General features: G+C 35.4%; 3 protein-coding genes across 3 annotated transcripts; 2 read left to right on the forward strand and 1 right to left on the reverse strand.

Moving 5' to 3' along the window:
* Positions 3,751-7,418, forward strand: LOC105168141 (mitochondrial outer membrane protein porin of 36 kDa). Its single transcript, XM_011088090.2, has 6 exons — positions 3,751-3,932; positions 4,072-4,139; positions 4,816-4,926; positions 6,063-6,149; positions 6,297-6,505; positions 6,850-7,418. Exons 1-6 carry the CDS (start codon positions 3,878-3,880, stop codon positions 7,154-7,156), a joined length of 837 nt encoding a protein of 278 aa, XP_011086392.1. The 5' UTR covers positions 3,751-3,877; the 3' UTR covers positions 7,157-7,418.
* On the forward strand, positions 8,349-11,143 carry LOC105168142. The gene is made up of 7 exons (XM_011088091.2): positions 8,349-8,692; positions 9,129-9,278; positions 9,430-9,645; positions 9,826-9,947; positions 10,170-10,333; positions 10,418-10,572; positions 10,726-11,143. Exons 1-7 carry the CDS (start codon positions 8,480-8,482, stop codon positions 10,822-10,824), a joined length of 1,119 nt encoding a protein of 372 aa, XP_011086393.1. The 5' UTR covers positions 8,349-8,479; the 3' UTR covers positions 10,825-11,143.
* LOC105168144 (probable serine/threonine-protein kinase PIX7) lies at positions 11,517-16,228 on the reverse strand. The gene is made up of 6 exons (XM_011088092.2): positions 15,783-16,228; positions 13,909-14,243; positions 13,676-13,811; positions 13,024-13,160; positions 12,809-12,932; positions 11,517-12,263 (listed from the first exon to the last, which is right to left on the reverse strand). The coding sequence occupies exons 1-6, from the start codon at positions 15,964-15,966 to the stop codon at positions 11,746-11,748; spliced, it is 1,434 nt and encodes a 477-aa protein (XP_011086394.1). The 5' UTR covers positions 15,967-16,228; the 3' UTR covers positions 11,517-11,745.

The raw sequence follows: 18,614 nt of genomic DNA on the forward strand, positions 1-18,614 counted from the left end.
TGGTTCTTGTAAATTATTCCATAGCGAGGTGGATGCTAATAAGGAACTCCTTATGGCGATCTGGACTGTGTCTAGATCAGCTCGTTGGATTTGTCCTGCAACTTGGGCATTCACCACTAGTTGCCCGAACTTTTTGTCAAGCTCCTTGAGGTTTTATCAAAGGTGCCTGAGTCTCAACATGATGGCGTTTGCTCAGATGCCTCCATCTCTCGTCATAAAATCTACAAGAACATTTTCATGAGATTTTATAACAATAATATTACAATAATAATATTGGCATTCAGCTTGCCATCTGATAATACAAGCTTTCTTTATCTTTATTCTAATTTATTTTTTAAGAAAACTTTAATATTAGTATTATCAACTTTTAACGTAAATTCTTTAGCAAGTAAAAATAAAAGTCATTTCTTTAAAGCCTTCCAAATTGCAAAGAATTCATTCTCGTTAATGTATCAAACTTTAATTTGTTGTTTTGAGAACAACCCTCTTGTATATGTATAAGGTTCTTCCCTTATAGTTGTCTTTTTTATGACCACTACTGCCCATCTATAGTCATTGGCGTCTGTGTAGACTACCATTTCGTACTCGTCCTATGGTATAGCAAGCTTTGGTAGGTTATTATAAACCTATTTCAGCTCACGGGCCCCTTTTGTGGGATTTCTTCCTATTTCCACTTTGAACTTTCTATTTCCTTCAAAAGTGGTTGGAAATCCTTCCTATATCTTGCAAGATCCTTAATAAAGATTCTTGCAAAATTAACAACTCCCCAAAAAATTTGTAATTTCTTCTTATCCTTGAGTGCATTTGAAAAATTGTGGATTTTCTCCACAATATGCTCCTACAACTTAATACATATTTCGTCAATAAAAATTCTTAAAAATTCAATTTTATTGACCTCTATAATAACCTTCTCTATGGCATGCATCAGAAATATTTCAAAATATTAAATATAGTCTCTTATATTTTTAGATGCAATCAAAATGTCGTCAATGTAGATAAATATAAACTCAAAATAATCTTTAAATAGGTTATTCATTTTTTTTAAATATCTAGGGTGCATTAGCTAAACTCATTGGAAGTACATTACAGATATAATTATCCTTGTGGTGTGGATAACGCTGTAAATTTCTTTGATTCACTCTCCATCTTAATCTGATAAAATCCAGATTTGCAATCAAATTTAGAAAATACTTTTGTACCTTTAATGCAATTAATTAAGTGCTCTGTAATAGGAATGTAATAACCATCAAATTTTAAGATTTTATTAATCCCTTGATAGTTAATAACCAACCTGAGTTTACCTCTTTTTATCTGACCATGGTTTCTTACTAGAAAATCAGGGGGCTACTGTAAGTAGAGACTCTAGGGATGAGTCCCAAACTGATATCAGGGGCTACTGTAAGTTGCCTACCTAGGCTTGAAGATCAAGCAACTCGATGTTAAAATGATATTTTTTCATGGTGATCTTGAAGAAAAAATATATATGGAACAACCTGAAGGATTCCAAGTTTCTAGAAAAGAAAAATTGGTATGTCGACTTAAGAAAAATCTTTATGGGCTTAAGCAAGCACCAATGCAATGGTACAAAAAGTTTGATTCTTACATGATCCGACATAATTTCAAAAAAACACTCGCAAACCACTGCGTCTTTTTGAAGAAATATCTTGAAGATGATTTTATCATACTTCTACCTTATATAGATGACATGTTGATCCTTCGACATAATCGAAAGAAGATTGTTGTTTTCAAGAGAGCCTTGGGTGAATCCTTTGAGATGAAAGATTTGGGACCAGCCAAACTAATTCTTGGAATGAAAATTTATCGGAACGGGATGAAAAGGTTGTTGTGGTTTATAGGAAAACTACATTAAAAAGATACTTGAAAGATTCAACGTGAAAGATGCCAAGCCGGTAAGTACACCTCTTATTGCACATTTTAAGTTGAATTCAAGTTCCTTTATGAAAAAGAATGGAAAGAAATGAAGAAGACCCCATACTCATCTGCCGCAGGCAGCCTCATGCATGCAATGATCTGCACTCGACCAGATATTACATACGTTGTTGGTGTTGTTAGTAGATTTCTGAGTCGCCCTAAAAAGGAACACAAGAATTCAGTAAAATGGATTTCTCGATATCTCAAAGGAACTACAAAGAAATGCTTGTGCTTCGGCAAAAGAAAGCTTGTGCTAGAAGGATACACAAATGTTGATTTAGCTGGAGATAATAATTCCAGAAAATCAAGATCAGGATACTTGACTACTTCTGGAGGGGGAGTCGTCTCATGGCAATACAATGCAACTACTGAAGCTTGCAAGGAGATGCTTTGGTTGAAAATTTTCTTACTTTAACTAGGTCAATAGCAAGAAACATATGTGCTATATTGTGATAATCAAAATGCTATTCACTTAGCCAAGAATCCAACACTTGGCTCTCGATCAAAGCATATTGATGTTCATTATCAATGGATGGGGGATGTGATAGAAGAAAAGCACTTACAGTTGATAAAGTCCATATGAGTAACAATTGGTAACATGTTAACCAAAGTGACAACGACAAAGAAATTTGAATTTGCTGCCAAGGAGCTAGTTTGGCAATGGCTTCCAATTAAGGCGGAAAGGGGAAGATTTGTTGGATCCCTTCTTAATTGTGGGAGTCAAACAAGAAATTAAAATGATGCAATTTTTCATATCCAATTCTAGAATTTTCATATCCAATTCTAGAAACTCTCCATTATTCTTGAAAGTCTAAAAGATATTCATAGCGAATTGAAAGATGTTTTTTGAACTCTCCGTTTTCTTCGAAAGTCTAAAAGACATGCATGGAGAATTGAAAGGTATTTCAGCAACTCTCCAATAATTATTGAAGTGTCTTGAAAAACTTCACCAAGCCCTTTATAAATATAGGAGAAGTGATGTGTTTTTTAACACACACCATATAAAAGAGAAATCTACTTTGAGTGAAGAAGTTTGCAAAATCTTTATATCTTTCAAACTTGAGTGAGTAAGTGAGATCCACAAAGTAGTGAGGAAAATTCTATTATAATCCATCCTACTTGGATCAAAATTTCTTTTTTAGAATTTTATTTTATTTTTTGTAATTGCAACTCTTTGGGCCCAATACCAAATTGTAATTGGGCCAATACTATGTAGCCCAAAAAGAAGTTTGAGATTTGGGCCACTTAAGTATTGGCATTGATGAAGAAGCAAGAGCCAGAGCATCTTAAGGAATTCAAACAAGCATATGCTCCCCTCCTCCATTCACAATTTTTAGCATATTCTTTTGGACAATATTATTTATTTATTTAATAAAATTTCATTTAAGGAGAATTAGCATATATTATATATAAAAAATAAAATAAAAAAATATTACCTATAATAATTCCTCAAACGTTCGATACTGCCAGGTGTTATATTAAATGTTGTTAAGGACAGTTTGAAATTTTAAATATCTAAGAAATAATTTTTTCTTTTTTTATTTTTTAAATTTGTGCTAAAAACCAATTTTTTTTAAAAAGAAATTAGAGAAATAATGAAAATAGAGCAATTAATTAATGAGCTAAGTCATAGTCAAAGATGACTTTTGCTTTGTTTTTGCTCATCACAAGTCGCAGCTGTGGAAAATCAACGGTCCAGACAAAAATCTGAAATTTATAAATTCTGAGATGAACGGCTGAGATAATTGGACGCATTAAAATAGGGTCTGAAATGCTTTTTCCAGCGATGTAGAACTAACTCGCTCTAAGTAGTCGATATGCACTAAGCTAAGCCAAAGCCAAAGAAGCAAATAACAAAACCACCACCGCTTCCTCTTTCTCTCTCTAGAAAATTCTCTCTCTCTAAGTTTCTCTGTGGAAAAGAAATCCTAAGCAGGAAGAGAAAATGGTGTTTGTGAAGGGTCCTGGGCTTTACTCTGACATTGGCAAGAAGGCCAGAGGCAAGTGATTTCTACGGGTTTCTGTCTCTGTGTGTGCGTGTTTATGTTATAGTATATATTTGGAATATTAGGATTGTTTAGGTGATTTAGATGACGAAATGAATGTTTTTCCTTTTCTGTTTTGTGTTTGTGTATTTAGATCTTCTTTACAGGGATTATCAGGGGGACCAGAAGTTTACTCTCACTACTTACACTTCAAATGGGGTGGTGAGTAGTTGTATTTCTTTTCTGTTTTTGCTATTTTTGTTTTGTTTCTTGATTCTTCGTATTGAATTCATTCGTATGTGTTTTTTGGAACAAAGATTCAGCTGTAAAGAAGTGTTTTTTCTTATGTTGTGTGTTGAAAGTAGCCCGGATAAAATATTTCGTTTTGTTCATTCTTTTCCATTTTGATGAGTAGTTTGTTGAGTCTTTGATAAACGGTTATATGGGAAATGGTGGAAAGTATTTAATTTTGTGTTTTTCCCGACCCCCCACCGTCCCACGCAGTATTTCTTATCTAAATTTTTGTTACCTTGGAATGGATTCAAATGGAGTCATGCATGTTCTTGTGTGGTATTTATCGGATTCTTGATCGTTTATTTACTCGAGTACTTGTTAAATGCAATTGCTGTTTGTGGTGATTGTTTTGCATGCACTGGAAGTGTGAAATACTCTATATTGACCCGTTGAAAAACTCATTCATTATTTGGACTGTATGGCTGTGGTGGATTCTGCTAGGATAATGGTTTTTATTTTTATTTTGATGAATGGTTGTATTTTTCATTTATTTATTTTTCATGTTCATTGTTTTGATGGTTGTGGTACAAAAGCTACTCGTTGCATATTTGATTTGTTCAGTGTGTCATTTTCTGATTTTTTAGATGTTGGTTTTGTCTTATAGGCTATTACTTCATCGGGGACTAGGAAAGGTGATCTGTTTTTAGCTGACATTAACACTCAGCTGAAGAACAAGAACATCACAACTGATGTAAAAGTGGATACCTACTCCAATGTAAGTCCTACTGTTTTCCTTGGTGATATCAGTTGCTTTTACCCAAAAATCCTGGTTGCTATATGCAGAGCTTATATTTCGAACAATTGTTTAATGTATCTGTATTTAGACGTTACTCCGGAGACTGTAGGCTATAAAATTTTTATATGTTTCATTATTGTTTGTTTATTAATACCAGGAGGTAAAGAAATAAGTTGATGAACTCAGTTCGGCTCTAGCATCATCTTGGCCACCTCAGAGCAACCGTTGCCACAATTTTCTAAGCTCTAGTGACTTGTGACCCATAGAGTTGAACAACTTTTTTTCCTCCATCTAGTGGATGGGATGTGAAAATTGGCAATCTCAGTGTTTATAAGGGAAAATTTGCATTAAAAGGAATACACTAAAGGAAATCATGCTTCATATAGAAGATTGACTATGTAATCCCTATTTATATTAATTGTTTTCACATCTAAGTAGTTACTTTTCCGGTCCTCAGGTCCTTGAATGTATTGAGGTTTCTGTTGTCACCCCTTTTTCCTTTTTCTGATCGTAAATATATAATTTCTTGTTCAGTGTTTGTCTCTTGTCTAGATGCGGAATATTTCCGTGTAAATGGTGAGATTAGCTGATATAATTTAGATGTACTTGAAACTTTGATGGCTTTTTGAATGATCTTAAACCTAATATGTATGCTTGGAGACTTTTCATATTATAGCATGCTTGAAGCTGTGTTTGTTTTACTCTCCAGCAGGCTTGGTTCCTTGATGTTCTTTTGACATTTATCGACCAGAATATTTCCTACACAATGTTGTGCATGGACTGATCTGTGATATGTGCACCAACTAGATATTTATACATGTAATAAAATCAATTCGTCTAAAGATTTTGTCCACATATGGAAATCCTTTGAAATATTTTACCATTTTTTTACTGTCTTCGCATAGGTCCTCTCCTTTCTTTGTCCTTTATATTTGTTATTCAACTAGATTTGCATAAAGGCAAGCTTTCTGCAATTAGATGATTAAAATATCATTGGATGTTGATATGTTGAATTGGATCAGTTTTCTTGTGTCATTCTTTACATCCTATTATCTTGATTGACAGACCTATTTAAATTGAATGTATATTTATCAAATCATCCTCTGTTTGTTTAGGTTTACACAACCATCACTGTTGACGAGCCTGCTCCTGGAGTGAAGGCTATCGTTAGCTTTGTTGCTCCTGATCAAAAGTCTGGCAAGGTGATTTCACCGTTTTATGTGGCAAATGATATCAATATTTTCCTGGTGTTCTTTATAGCCTTCTGGATTCTTCAGCGCTACTGCTGTGTAGATTGTAGTCTGATGGGATAGAGATCCAATGTCTTTTTCTGGTGATTGTGGTAACAGGTGGAACTTCAGTATTTTCATGAGCATGCTGGAATTAGCACTAGCCTTGGACTGACTGCAAAGCCCATTGTCAACTTCTCTGGTGTTGCTGGCAATCAAAAGGCTGCTTTCGGGACTGATATCTCATTTGACACAGCTACGGGGAATTTTACTAAATGCAATGCTGGAGTCAGTTTTACCACTACAGACCTAATTGCATCCTTGATGCTGTGAGTACCTTTAAAGTTGAAACAAAACAAAATGAAGTAATCCTTTTTTTGGTTTGGCTGCCAATGATAAATTGTCATTTGCTGAAGGCCCTGATCCATCTTCATATTTCCAATCATTACTTATAACATTTACTCGTGGAAGACTCTGCTATGTTTTTGCCTTTGTGTTTGGCGAAAGGGAGAAAGTGTACTTTGCATGTTGTCTGTTGCTAGCGAATATTGTTTCAAGTTTTTATTGCCATATCTGGTGTGGGACTATGGTTGATCATGTTTACTAGAAAATATAGCCGAGCATGAGACGACCTTCGCTAATATTTTTCTTTTTCGACCTCTGATTTCTACAGGAATGACAAAGGTGAAACCGTCACGGCCTCTTACTTCCACACAGTAAGCCCGTTGACAAATACTGCAGTCGGGGCAGAGTTGACGCACAGCTTTTCGACCAACGAAAACACTCTCACAATTGGCACACAACATCTACTGGATCCCCTGACCTCTGTGAAAGCTCGAGTGAACAACTACGGCAAGGTGAGCGCTCTCATACAGCACGAATGGCGTCCAAAATCTCTCATCACCATTTCAGGTGAAGTCGACACTAGGGCTATAGAGAAAAGCGCAAAGGTGGGACTGGCTGTAGCTCTTAAACCATGAGATCCAAACTTGTCCAAGTAAAAGTTGACAACATTTCTTTAAAGACACAGAGAAAGCAATAAAGTCAGATAGCGTTCATTCCAGCAATGCCTCGAGCTTGTAATAGCTGTCTCATTTTTCTTGTGTGTCATCAGTCATGGTTCTTTGGTTGTAAGAATAATTCTTACTCGAGCCACAAATCTGGCGTCACATTTTGACTCACATGCATGATTGTTTAATTATTGTGCTGAGGCTCTAATTTAATGGTTTTGTTATCAACCAACTTGTGCATTACCATGCATCCTCATCCAAACATATCATATTTATTATAGGGTTAATTACTTTTTTGGACTGCACATCAATCAAAGTGTATTACATTTATGGTTGATTAAGTGTAGATTTTTTCGAATTATATTCTTCCTTAAAAGAAGTTTTAAAATTACACTTACATCTTTTTTGAGAATTCATTGTTTATACCTGATTCTTTTTCGTTAGGATTTGAATGAAAAATATTGACGTTGATAAAAAAAAATTATATAAATTTCATATATAGTTTTACTTATAAATGGGTAGATGTAAATATAAAGTGAGCTTAATATTATTATATTTTTTTTCTCTTGTAAGTATACAATTATTACACATGAATGTCTAGTAAAGAGTAAAATCTAAAATTTATGTAATTACTTTGTTAACATCAGTATTTTCGGTCCAAATATTAATGAAAGAGCGTAAGGTATAAACTTGTGAACTCTGGGAAGTGTAGTAAGTGAAAATTTGAAATTTCTCTAAGAAAAAAAGTATAAATTTCATAGTTTTAAAGATGATTAAAATAAAATTAATTTTTATATCTATCATGGTTTAAAAATGAAAATTTCTGACATGTATTGATCTTGTAGATGAAATTGAGTTTGAGGTTTAGTTGGAGTGGAGAGTTGACAAGATAAAGATGCGGCAGCTCTGATACAGATAATGATGGCAACACATTATTATATGTATGTCATCCTCTATACTCTATCCTCATCCCACCACCATTATTCACCCAAATTCCTCACCTAAATAATTTTTTATTTATTTATCCTTTTAATTTATTCATGTTTCCAATTTTACTCAAAAAATAACGTTTTTATATATGTAGGCACACTAGAGTTTAATAATTATTTCAACTTTTTGTTAGCATAGAATTCTGAAAAAATAATTTACTATTAACCATTCTAAGTATTTAGGGAACAGTTGGTGGCGTACACGTCACTGATTTCATGCACCAATTCCAACTGAAGAGGTAGGGAAAATACTGTGTAAGAATCTGTGTTGAAGACTGAGAAGAGGAGTAGAAATTGATTGGAAATGATGCTGAGATTTCAAGCTCCTTCTCTCAAATCTTCTCCATTTCTCCCCTCACTCTCTTCTTCATCATCTGTTTTCCTCCCTAATTCCCGGACTGATTTCATTTCCCTGGAAACACGGAATTCGATTTCCATTGGAAGAAGACCCAATCGGGTTTCTACCATTTCAGCTTCCAGTGATCATCATGGGTCTAACCAAGATCGTAATTTTCGGGTATTCCTTCACTACTCTCCCTCAATCTTGTGAATCATTTATTTATACACGAATTTTGGTGCAGGTTGTTTTGGGGTGTCACACTGGTTTATGTGTGTGATCATCGACTCCGCAAGAATCAGTTTTCTAGTATTTTATTGTAAATCGTGTGGTTAATTACCCTAAAAGAAACAGTATTTTTATGCATATGAACTTATATATGCTTGAGTTTGTTGGGGTTGTCTTGTTCGCATGTATCTCATGAAATTGATCAATTCTGTATGATAATCCTGTTGCATGTCTCCATGGAGCTATTCTTGATTCAAAGTATGATAGGGAAGGGACACAATCACGAGGTTTACTTCGTTGATGTTCTCTGAGGAAAAGAAAGGCCAACAAACAGAAGGAATCTTATTATTTTCAATGGACGGGTGAGGATTCTGCTTCTGGTTTGCAGGGAGGGGAATCTTTCTTCAGGAGCATCTTGGCAGCTATGGAGACTGTTTATCTGAAGAGGAATCCCACAGCCAAAGCCATCTTGGAGCTTGTTCGTTCTGTTGTTAATGATCGCATATGCTATGATCATTTTGCTTTTAGGACATTCGGGGTACTGTATTTATGTTTTCTCTTTTTCAACGAAGGGTATTCTTTTGTTTTTTCTTATGTCCAGGATTTTTTAACATCTTACTTACTAAGATAATCTCATGTATGGAGAATCTTTGAGGAAAGCTTAAGCATTGCAATTGTTTTTACCTCAGGTAAATGGTCATGGAATCGATTCTATGGCTAAACTTTTCCTGGATTTTGGTTATGTCCAAAGAGAAGAGTTGAGATTCCCAGCAAAGAAGTTGAAAGCCTTTTGGTTTTCACCCCCCAATGTTCCAAATTCTGATGTTGGTGGAGGTGTTAATGGACCCTTACCAAGGATATTCATATCCGAACTTCTTGTTGATCAAATGACTCCAGAAGCTCAGGTTATCTAGAGTTAGTTCGTTGTTTGCTTAATTGCTCAGGATTTGGTTATGTTGCACAGAGGAAATTACATTTTTTAAGCTTATCATATAATTCTTGTAGTCCTGTTGATTAAAACTTTGTTTATGTTATGCCTACTCCTGTAAAGTCAATGTGTTCCACTTATCGCTTCTTGTTTGCAGGAAATAATTGAAAAATACACTAAATTATCGGGAAATGGGAAAAGGCATGCAGCTTCGGCCAGTGCACTGGGATGTTTGACATGGGAAAAGCCCTCATACTCTGACTTTCAACAGTTGGCTAGGTATATAATATCCTTAATATGTGAAAGAAATTTGGGTTTTCCTGCCTGTAGAAACGAGGACCAATACTAGTTAGGATTTGTGTTGCATTTTTACTATGTTGCTCTGATGGAATAAGCTTTCAGTTACCTATTTCATATCTGAACATTGTGACTGTATCCTGTTTCATGTCCAATTCAACTGCACTTGCTACTCAAACTACTGGATAACTTGTGAATTTCCAGGGAAAGTGAATATGCTGCCTGGACTCTTGTCAATGGATATGCATTAAATCATGCCACTATATCTACTCACCGGCTCAAATCACATTTAAGAAATATCAGAAATCTTAATCAGTTTATCGAGGAGAATGGTTTCAAGTTGAACTCTGAAGGAGGCTTCTTAAAGGGTCAGTATGTACTAATAGTTATGATTTTGTTTATTTCTCAAAAGTTAAATGAAATGACATACTATTTCATCTTCTGTGTTCCAGTGAGTCCTGATGGTCTCTTGTTACAAAGTTCGACGGTGGCAGATTCAGCTTCCTTCGAGTTTGCTGAAGGAGTCACAGAGTCTATCCCACGCTCGTACATTGAGTTTGCTGAACGTCTTGTCCTTCCTCAGTTCAGAACTCTACCAGAGGACAAGGTTTATTTAGCGTTTAACTGAATATTTTGCTGTTCTCCATATTATTTGATCTTTGATCTCTTCCATAACTAAGAAGAAACAAAAAACAAACAAAAGAGACTTATGGGTAGAAGTTCACTAATGTGTCCTTAAACCTTCTGCTGTGTTGCATAGATTGAAGAGATCCACAGACGAGACGGCTTTGAGGTCGGAAATGCTGACAAGATATTTGAGAGCACATCCAAGGATCAGCTTTCCAGGAAGGTGGCTTGAGACAGAGAACGCCATGTACTTTGCTTTGGCACAAAACGATAGTTCAAAGACATCTTAAGGATCTTGATGGCTGAACTTTGTTACATTGTACATAGTCCATAAACTGCTTCTCTGATGTGATAAGCCCTCTATATTCACCGTAAAAAGTTGAAGGAGAACAATACGCTAACTGTTTTCTAGGAAAGTGTTCTCAGCTCAGAGCTTCAGCAGAGGTGAGCATGTGGATTTGCTCTTTCCTACCCTCATCCTCCTGTAAACTCCTTAAAAATTTATACATAAAGGCGTTGCATGCAATTTGCCAAGATGTTCTTGGACTTCAGTGACAGAATGTATGCTGCAGGGAACATTACTCTTTCCAGATTTTGACTGGCTGCGTTTATATGAAAATTGATCTGGTTAGTCTGCTCTCTTAAGGGTCGGCGTTGGGATTTTGTTTGTCTTCCAGTCTGAATCTCCATTATGCTTTTGACCATCAAAGGATTCTTCACCAGACAAGTTTCATGTATACCAAAAATTATGATGGGAAACAAACTTGCAAAGTATTGTTGAGACACTACGCTGAAGTAGCACTAAATTACACAAACCTATGTGTCTGAAAACTGATCACTGAAAAATCAACCAAACCATTCATTCTTTTAGGAAAAACACTAAAGAACGACAAAAGGTGCTGTCGGTGGTGGTTCTTTTTTTTCTTTTTTTTTTGGTGGGGGTTGGTTAGAGATTGAGGATGGATTTGACATGTAAACATTTACTTGATACACTTCACCTCCGTTCTCATTACATTGTCTCCAAGTGGGAGTTCTGTCCCTCTTAAGGTCACATAACAATAGAATCCGTATCTTTTCCAGTAATCCGACCAGAGGCAAACGACATACTTCCATATTGGCCTTAAGGACAAAAGAATGGAAGGCTGACCCAATTCTATGGTTTACTGTTTGGTTTTGGTGAATTGTGAGCAAACTGATGATACGGTGAAGCATTAGTACCACTTGGAATTGAGAGGCTTCTTGGATTTTGCTGTCCGTTTCTTGAGAATGAACCCTGAGTTCTAAGGCTATTTTTCCCATTGGGGCTGGAGCTGGCCCGGTCAGCTTGCATCGTCTGGAAGTAGTAAGATGAGCTAGCCATATCCTTGAGGTTTGGCAAAGGCTTCAAAGCTTCAACAACTTCACTCATCAGAGGTCTGGCTTTGGGATCCCGACTAAGGCAGCGGGCCGCCAATTGTGCAGCTTTTTGGGCACCTTTAATCGAAAAATGGCCTTCTAGCCGAGGATCTATCAGACGATAAAACCGTCTCCTCTCACCCAGATGTGGCCTAGCCCATTCCACAAGGTTATGTTCCCCATTAGGCCGGTTTTTATCCATTGATCTTCGGCCCGTGAGCATTTCAAGCAGGACAACACCAAAGCTATAGACATCACTTTTTGATGTAAGATGCCCTGCGACAGAAAGAGATAAAAGTCTATCAGATCAAAAGCACGACATTAAGAAAATGCAAAAGTCATCACTTATAAGAGCCAAAAAGAATCTCTACTAGAGGTCATTGGTTCAAGAGGAACACACTGTCGTAGATAATAGTACAAAATAGACTAAGAGAAAGATTAACAAAATTTAAGATATCAAGTCAGACCAATGCAGAATCAAAGTGCAATGCAGGTCAGGGGAGGTAGGAATTTCTCACTACCACACCCAAAAGTCAACATCTGGATAAAGCCAGGCAATGTGTATATTTAGGAGAGTGGCGCAGCTCTGCTTGTAAAACTTGGATTCAATAGTTTTATCTCAAACTTGGTCAAATGTCATTTCTCACACCAAGAACCACATTCGATCTGCTTCTTCCATCTCCATTCTTTCAGCTATCTTGATAAAATGTTTCAATCCAGACAAACCAGTAACCATTGTTTCTTCTCTCATAATGTTGCTCGTATACAGGAGCATCACTAAGTGCGGAAGCAAGATTGCAATATAAAACAAAAAAGTTTACCTGTCATGACATATTCTGGGGCTGCATAACCGTATGTTCCCATCACACGAGTAGAAACATGAGTTTTTCCTTCATCTGGAGCATCTTTGGCAAGTCCAAAATCAGAAAGTTTTGCATTATATTCCTGAAGAATAAGTCAGAGAGTCATGTAAGTCTCTAGCAAGCAGTAAACATCCAATAGGAAGGTTGTGAGGTTTAGAGTGTTGAGAACTTACAGCATCCAGCAGGATGTTAGACGTTTTAAAATCACGATATATCACCGGTCTTTCGGCTTCCTCATGCAGAAAAGCTAGCCCATTTGCAGCACCTAGAGCAATTTTCATTCTGATAGACCAAGGAAGTGGCAGAGACCCTACAATGAACCATGTTAGGATTTTGCACCATATATCAAAATATCATTTTAGCTCTAGCAAAGAAGTGAAACAAATGCAATATTGATGCAGTTTCATACTGCCTTTTGTTGTGTAAATGTCAAAGATTCCAACCCAAGATGTTAAAATATGGCGAGAAAAGGAAAGATGAGCATAAAAATATGATCCTGAATAGGATATTATACGAGTCTTTCCTATAATCAAGTCCACTGGTCGCATGTAAGAACCAATAAAAAGGTTAGGCAGGCAACTGAGACTATTGCTTGGAAGTGATAATATAGATTAGCGGCTGCAAGGTATCAAACAACAAAATCTAATAAATATAGAAAGCGCACACAGATCTCATCACTAGATAATGTTTATAATTTTCCAACTAAACTCGGGAGAGAGCAAGTTATACGATAAAAACTCTCCCAAGACAATCCTGCATGACAAAACATGAACTTCATGATCCATTAACACAAAGTGCAATAGAAGATGTCTAGGTACAACATACTTCTGAATAGATGGTTCTCCAAGCTTCCTCTAGGCATGAACTCATAGACAAGCAGCCTCTGATCATCTTCAATGCAGTAACCAATTAATTTAACCAAATTAGGATGAACAAGGTCGCCCAAAAAATTCACTTCAGCCTACCAAATAATAGAAAGTCAAAATAAGCCAACATAAGGACTGATAAAACAGATAATAGAAACACTTCAAGAAAATCAAATTGAGAAAGGGCCAAACCAGCCATTCTTTGTGACCCTGAAGTCCATCATGATTCAGGGTTTTGACAGCAACAGTAAGTCCTGTCCCTGGTTTAACGGGTGCTGTACCATTCTCTTCAATCCATCCCTTGAACACACAACCAAATCCCCCTTCACCAAGAAGAGATTCTGGTCTAAAATTTCTGGTGGCCAACTTAAGGTCATTAAAAGTGAACTTCCGCAGCCGAGAAGAAACTTTAAGCTCCTCCTCAAGTTTGGTGCTGGAAGAATTGCTTTCAGCATTGCTTGTGGTGGTGGAAGGGATTACAGTGGCAACTGGTTGGTCTCTACTGGTATCATTTGTAGATTTAGTTTCTGCACATATGCATAATGAAACAACAGATAAGAAGATATAAACTTCTTGCATGATAACTCCAAACTATACTGTTACAGATTAATTAATTACGCTATACCAAATGATGACAGGAACTTTTTGAGTGAACTACATGGAGATAAACAATCTAGTAACACTACAATAAGACAACACATGCGTGGATAACCAGAACACTAGGTGCTGAAACAAGTTATACCACCAGCTTAACAGTCTCTTTCTAACAATTACCCAAAAGTGTCAAAAATGTTGACTGAGGATGCTCAAGCAACGGGGCATACAAACAGATTGATTATATTTTGGATTCCTAAAATGTATGGTTTTGAACATACATTTTAAATGCCAATGGTAAGGTGAATGCATGTTAAAATGAAAGTAAGTAGAAAATAAACACCAATAACTACCAAAACATATAAAGCATATGCTGCAATTATTTTGAAACAAGGTTTATAAAATTCAATTTCCAACAACAGAGGATAGAATACTTGGATCAATAACTAATCCAAATAAAATTCACGGAGACCAATAATTATGCATTCTTCCAGTTATGCAGCTAGGTTCAATTCAATGCAATACATTTCCACAGCCATATACAATTTGGCTGGAATTTCATCTCACCATTAATTATTTTTCTCATGAGCTCATATATTACTTCAGCAGTCAATGTAATCAACTACCCTTGGTTGTGGTTTCCCTCTAAATTTATTCAATAGCTCTTTCTTACAGCAGTCGTGGGCCTTCTTTGAGCATGGCCAAACAACATGGAAAGCTTCTCCAGTTTTACTTCCTACTTGTGTTGCATCTATAATTTCATGTAGTTATAGAAAATTTTTGCCAGCGGCAGCAAGACAAGTTCCCAATAGTCCTCAAACACCCACAACTTCCAAATTGAATAACCTCGATGACTCGTGGAATGAAGAAGCTCATCGAATTGAAAAGGAAAAATGGTCATTTTGTCTAAGATACACATTGAGAAAAGAAATATAAACATGTTTCCCAAGTTAATGATACCTTGCTAACATCCGAATATTACTTTCAAACCCCAAAGAATCTGACTTATAGTGGTCTGGAGACCACCTAGAACTAAAGACTCTGAACAATCTAAATCACTCCGCCAATGTTGCAGCCACAAAATACCCATTGCTTCCCCACCCTATTCTCTTCCTTTTTCCAGGAAAAATAATTGATTCGAACCGCAAAAACAAACCTTGCAAACTATTAAATGTCCATATGATGGTCAGTTTCTGTGAGATGCCAGCTCAACTTCCATAGATCCAAAAGATGATATATTTTTGCTTCGCCTGCCCCTTTCCTTCTCTATTACTCAGCAATCAGTATAGTTTATCAAAGCATGTTAGAAAATGTATTTAGTACAACTTGCAAATACAGCAACTACATACCACTCCGAAACAACAGGAAAATAACTTGTTTAAATAAAAGAAAGAATTTTGAAGCTCGCATCAAGCTGCACTGGAATCTAAAATGAGCAATAACAAAAGATAAATAGAAAGTGAGGAAATTACCGTGGGTGCTGATGCCACTAATAGAGCTATCAACTTTAGATCTTGAAGAAATACAGCAGCCAAAAAACCTTAACCTGATGCAACATCCAGTCTCCTCCACAGCTTCATCATCTTTTTTCTTCCTCCCCTTTGATTTCTTCACATCCCAAGACTCCACTTTTAAGCCATCATCACCTAATCCCATCTTTTTCAGACCCAAAAATCATCAAATGCCCCGAGAAATCCGAATTTCCAACCACCCCCCACCTCCCTACTATATAAAATTATACCAAAATAGTCCCACAACTGAGTCCAATTTCATAAGAATTCCCCAAAGAATCACCTAAAACAGCTCAAACCCATTTCAGAAAATAAGTCAAATATAACAAAGGGAAACCTGTCTTCCACTTGCAAGAAAACCCAAATCGCCAAACGAAAAACAAAATACTTTCTTCCCCTCAAGAACCGATTTTGGGGGGGGGGGGGGGGGGGGGAAGGGAAAAAGAAAGCGCAAAAGAACAACCCGAATAGCTGAAAAGATTACAGAATATTCTTTCCACTTCAACAGCTAATTCCTGATCAAACACCCCGATAGATAGAATCGACGAATAAACTCAGACCCAGTTGAAAGGAAGAACTGAAAATCACACTGAGTGGGGAAAAAAAAGCTCAGTGATTGCAGATCACATGCTTGACCTTCAAAGCAGAGAACTTTGCTCCTCGACACTGTGCAACAAGCAAAGCTGGAATCAGATAATACAAGTATAATAGTGACAATAATCCCAGTTCCAAAAAGTATTACTATCACTTCTACGCCACCACCCCAGAAATGCCTCTCTTGAAAAAGATATTGAAAATCTCAACAAAAAAATACTCGATAGATGCTGACCAGTTCAATGCTCAAGAAACAAATAAATTATATATATCCTGCCACTACACACACACACTCACATATATATATAATTATGATAATCAGCAAAAATACATTTTAGAGGATATCTTGAGTTGTTTGTTTGTGCTATGCGTATGTGTGTGTGTATATATGCAATTTAATATATGATGATGATGATGATCTCTATACCAAAAGTTGAAAAACGCATTTGACACTAAGAATTATGAGTACTTACTTTTTCATAGAATCTAATAAAAACACTAATAATAAAGCAAATGAGGAGCTGCCCGGCGGGCAGGAAATTCCAATTCCAAAAATAACCTTCTATCCTACTTTTTCTAATGTTCTTGAAAGTGGATGCCACCTAATATGGGAAATTCCATGTTCTTTCTCTTACTTTTAAACTTAATTTAATTAACTATTGTTGGAAACAATTTTATTTTTCTAAAAATGAATTTGTTGATGTTATGTGATAATCATGTAGATAATTATATATGATTAAATTATTATATCTTTATGAAATTATATTTAATATGATTTTATTTAAATAGTATTTAGATGGTTTATCTTATTTAAAAATAAAAGAATGTAGTATTAACTTGTCATATGTCAAAAAATAAATGAGAAAATGTGATTAGTCAAAAAAGAAAAAAAAGAAAAAATCCAATCGAATGAAAATAATGGAACTCATATAAAACTCCAAGAAGATTATCAATTCACCAAAAATTTCAGCCTAAATTCAACGTGACATCAAAATTACTATTTTCTTTAATTGTATAGTCATGAATAATATTAATAATAAATAATATAGATTTAGATATAATAATAATAATAACAATATTATATATGTATAGAAAAGTATTATTTTCTTCAAATATTATTGCTATTAATTTTTAGAAAAAAATGTAAGTCACCCGACTATAATATTGCAAATAAATAAATTATTTTTTTATAAAAAAAAAATTATCTCTCTATGTATTTTAAATACAACAATTTATCCCTTACACAACGAATAAATCATTTTAATTTTAAAAATACAGAAAATAAATTATTATTATTATTATTATTAATTATAAAGAAATAATCCATTCATTTACAACATTACATTAAATAAATTATATTAAATTAATGTATAGCCAAGGTAGGGGTTAAGTTGGGAAATTGGAGTTGTTGTGAGAGAGGGAGAGGAAGAGGCAGAGGGAAGGCAGCCAGCCGTGAGTTTTCACTTTTCAGGGTGAGAGAAGTGGAAATGGGCGGGCAGGAGAGATAATAAGAGGCGGGAGCCACCATCACGGTGAGGTGTCAGTTATCCTTGCATGGATTTTCTCACTCCCCTCGGCGGCGCGTCGACTTAATCATGCCCTTCCTCCTTTTATTTTTCTTTCTCCCAAAACAAAAGCAAAAAAAGGAAAAAATCAATATTTATTTTTTTGTATATATTTATTTTGAGTTCTCCTTTGATGAATGTTTAGGGCATAGAGGATTTTGCTTTGTGAGTATATAATATAATAAATGCTAACTATCTAAATTATATATATATATATATATATCCTATCAAGTTCCTAAAAACATTTCATTCATTTATTTTCTCGCACTGCAAAGTAAGCATTATGATGCAAGTGCTTATATTGCTTGCTTGCTTCGGTAAAAGAGGATATTACATATTTTACCTAAGTTTTAGACCATTTTCAATTTTAATTATTAATAGTTCAAATTTTGGTTTGGTATGACTCAACACTTCAATATCTTTCATGCTACAGTCCAGACCATCACATCCATAAATTTTGTTTTACATCCAACGTCAGGTGCTGGGAGATGTATCCGTAGATCATATCATAAACAGTCTTCTGTAAATAACTGCAAATTAGATTGCAGCTGCAGCTCAATGGATATTAATGCCGGTAATATTCCAATGCGGCGTATAAATAACCTGGTGTAATTTGATGTTATCGGACATTATT

Source organism: Sesamum indicum, linkage group LG8 (genome assembly GCF_000512975.1).
Source record: "Sesamum indicum cultivar Zhongzhi No. 13 linkage group LG8, S_indicum_v1.0, whole genome shotgun sequence".
Classification (NCBI taxonomy): Eukaryota; Viridiplantae; Streptophyta; class Magnoliopsida; order Lamiales; family Pedaliaceae; genus Sesamum; species Sesamum indicum.

Excerpts from the sequence above, each read along its gene's own strand:
- LOC105168141 (XM_011088090.2), top strand. The coding sequence starts at position 3,878 with ATGGTGTTTGTGAAGGGTCCTGGGCTTTACTCTGACATTGGCAAGAAG. Across the intron at positions 3,933-4,071 it reads CATTGGCAAGAAGGCCAGAG|ATCTTCTTTACAGGGATTAT; the intron begins GCAAGTGATTTC and ends TTGTGTATTTAG. Across the intron at positions 4,927-6,062 it reads AAGTGGATACCTACTCCAAT|GTTTACACAACCATCACTGT; the intron begins GTAAGTCCTACT and ends CTGTTTGTTTAG.
- LOC105168142 (XM_011088091.2), top strand. The coding sequence starts at position 8,480 with ATGATGCTGAGATTTCAAGCTCCTTCTCTCAAATCTTCTCCATTTCTC. Across the intron at positions 9,279-9,429 it reads TTGCTTTTAGGACATTCGGG|GTAAATGGTCATGGAATCGA; the intron begins GTACTGTATTTA and ends TTTTTACCTCAG. Across the intron at positions 9,948-10,169 it reads GACTTTCAACAGTTGGCTAG|GGAAAGTGAATATGCTGCCT; the intron begins GTATATAATATC and ends GTGAATTTCCAG.
- LOC105168144 (XM_011088092.2), bottom strand. The coding sequence starts at position 15,966 with ATGGGATTAGGTGATGATGGCTTAAAAGTGGAGTCTTGGGATGTGAAG. Across the intron at positions 13,812-13,908 it reads AGGGTCACAAAGAATGGCTG|GCTGAAGTGAATTTTTTGGG; the intron begins GTTTGGCCCTTT and ends ATTATTTGGTAG. Across the intron at positions 12,933-13,023 it reads CTAACATCCTGCTGGATGCT|GAATATAATGCAAAACTTTC; the intron begins GTAAGTTCTCAA and ends CTTATTCTTCAG.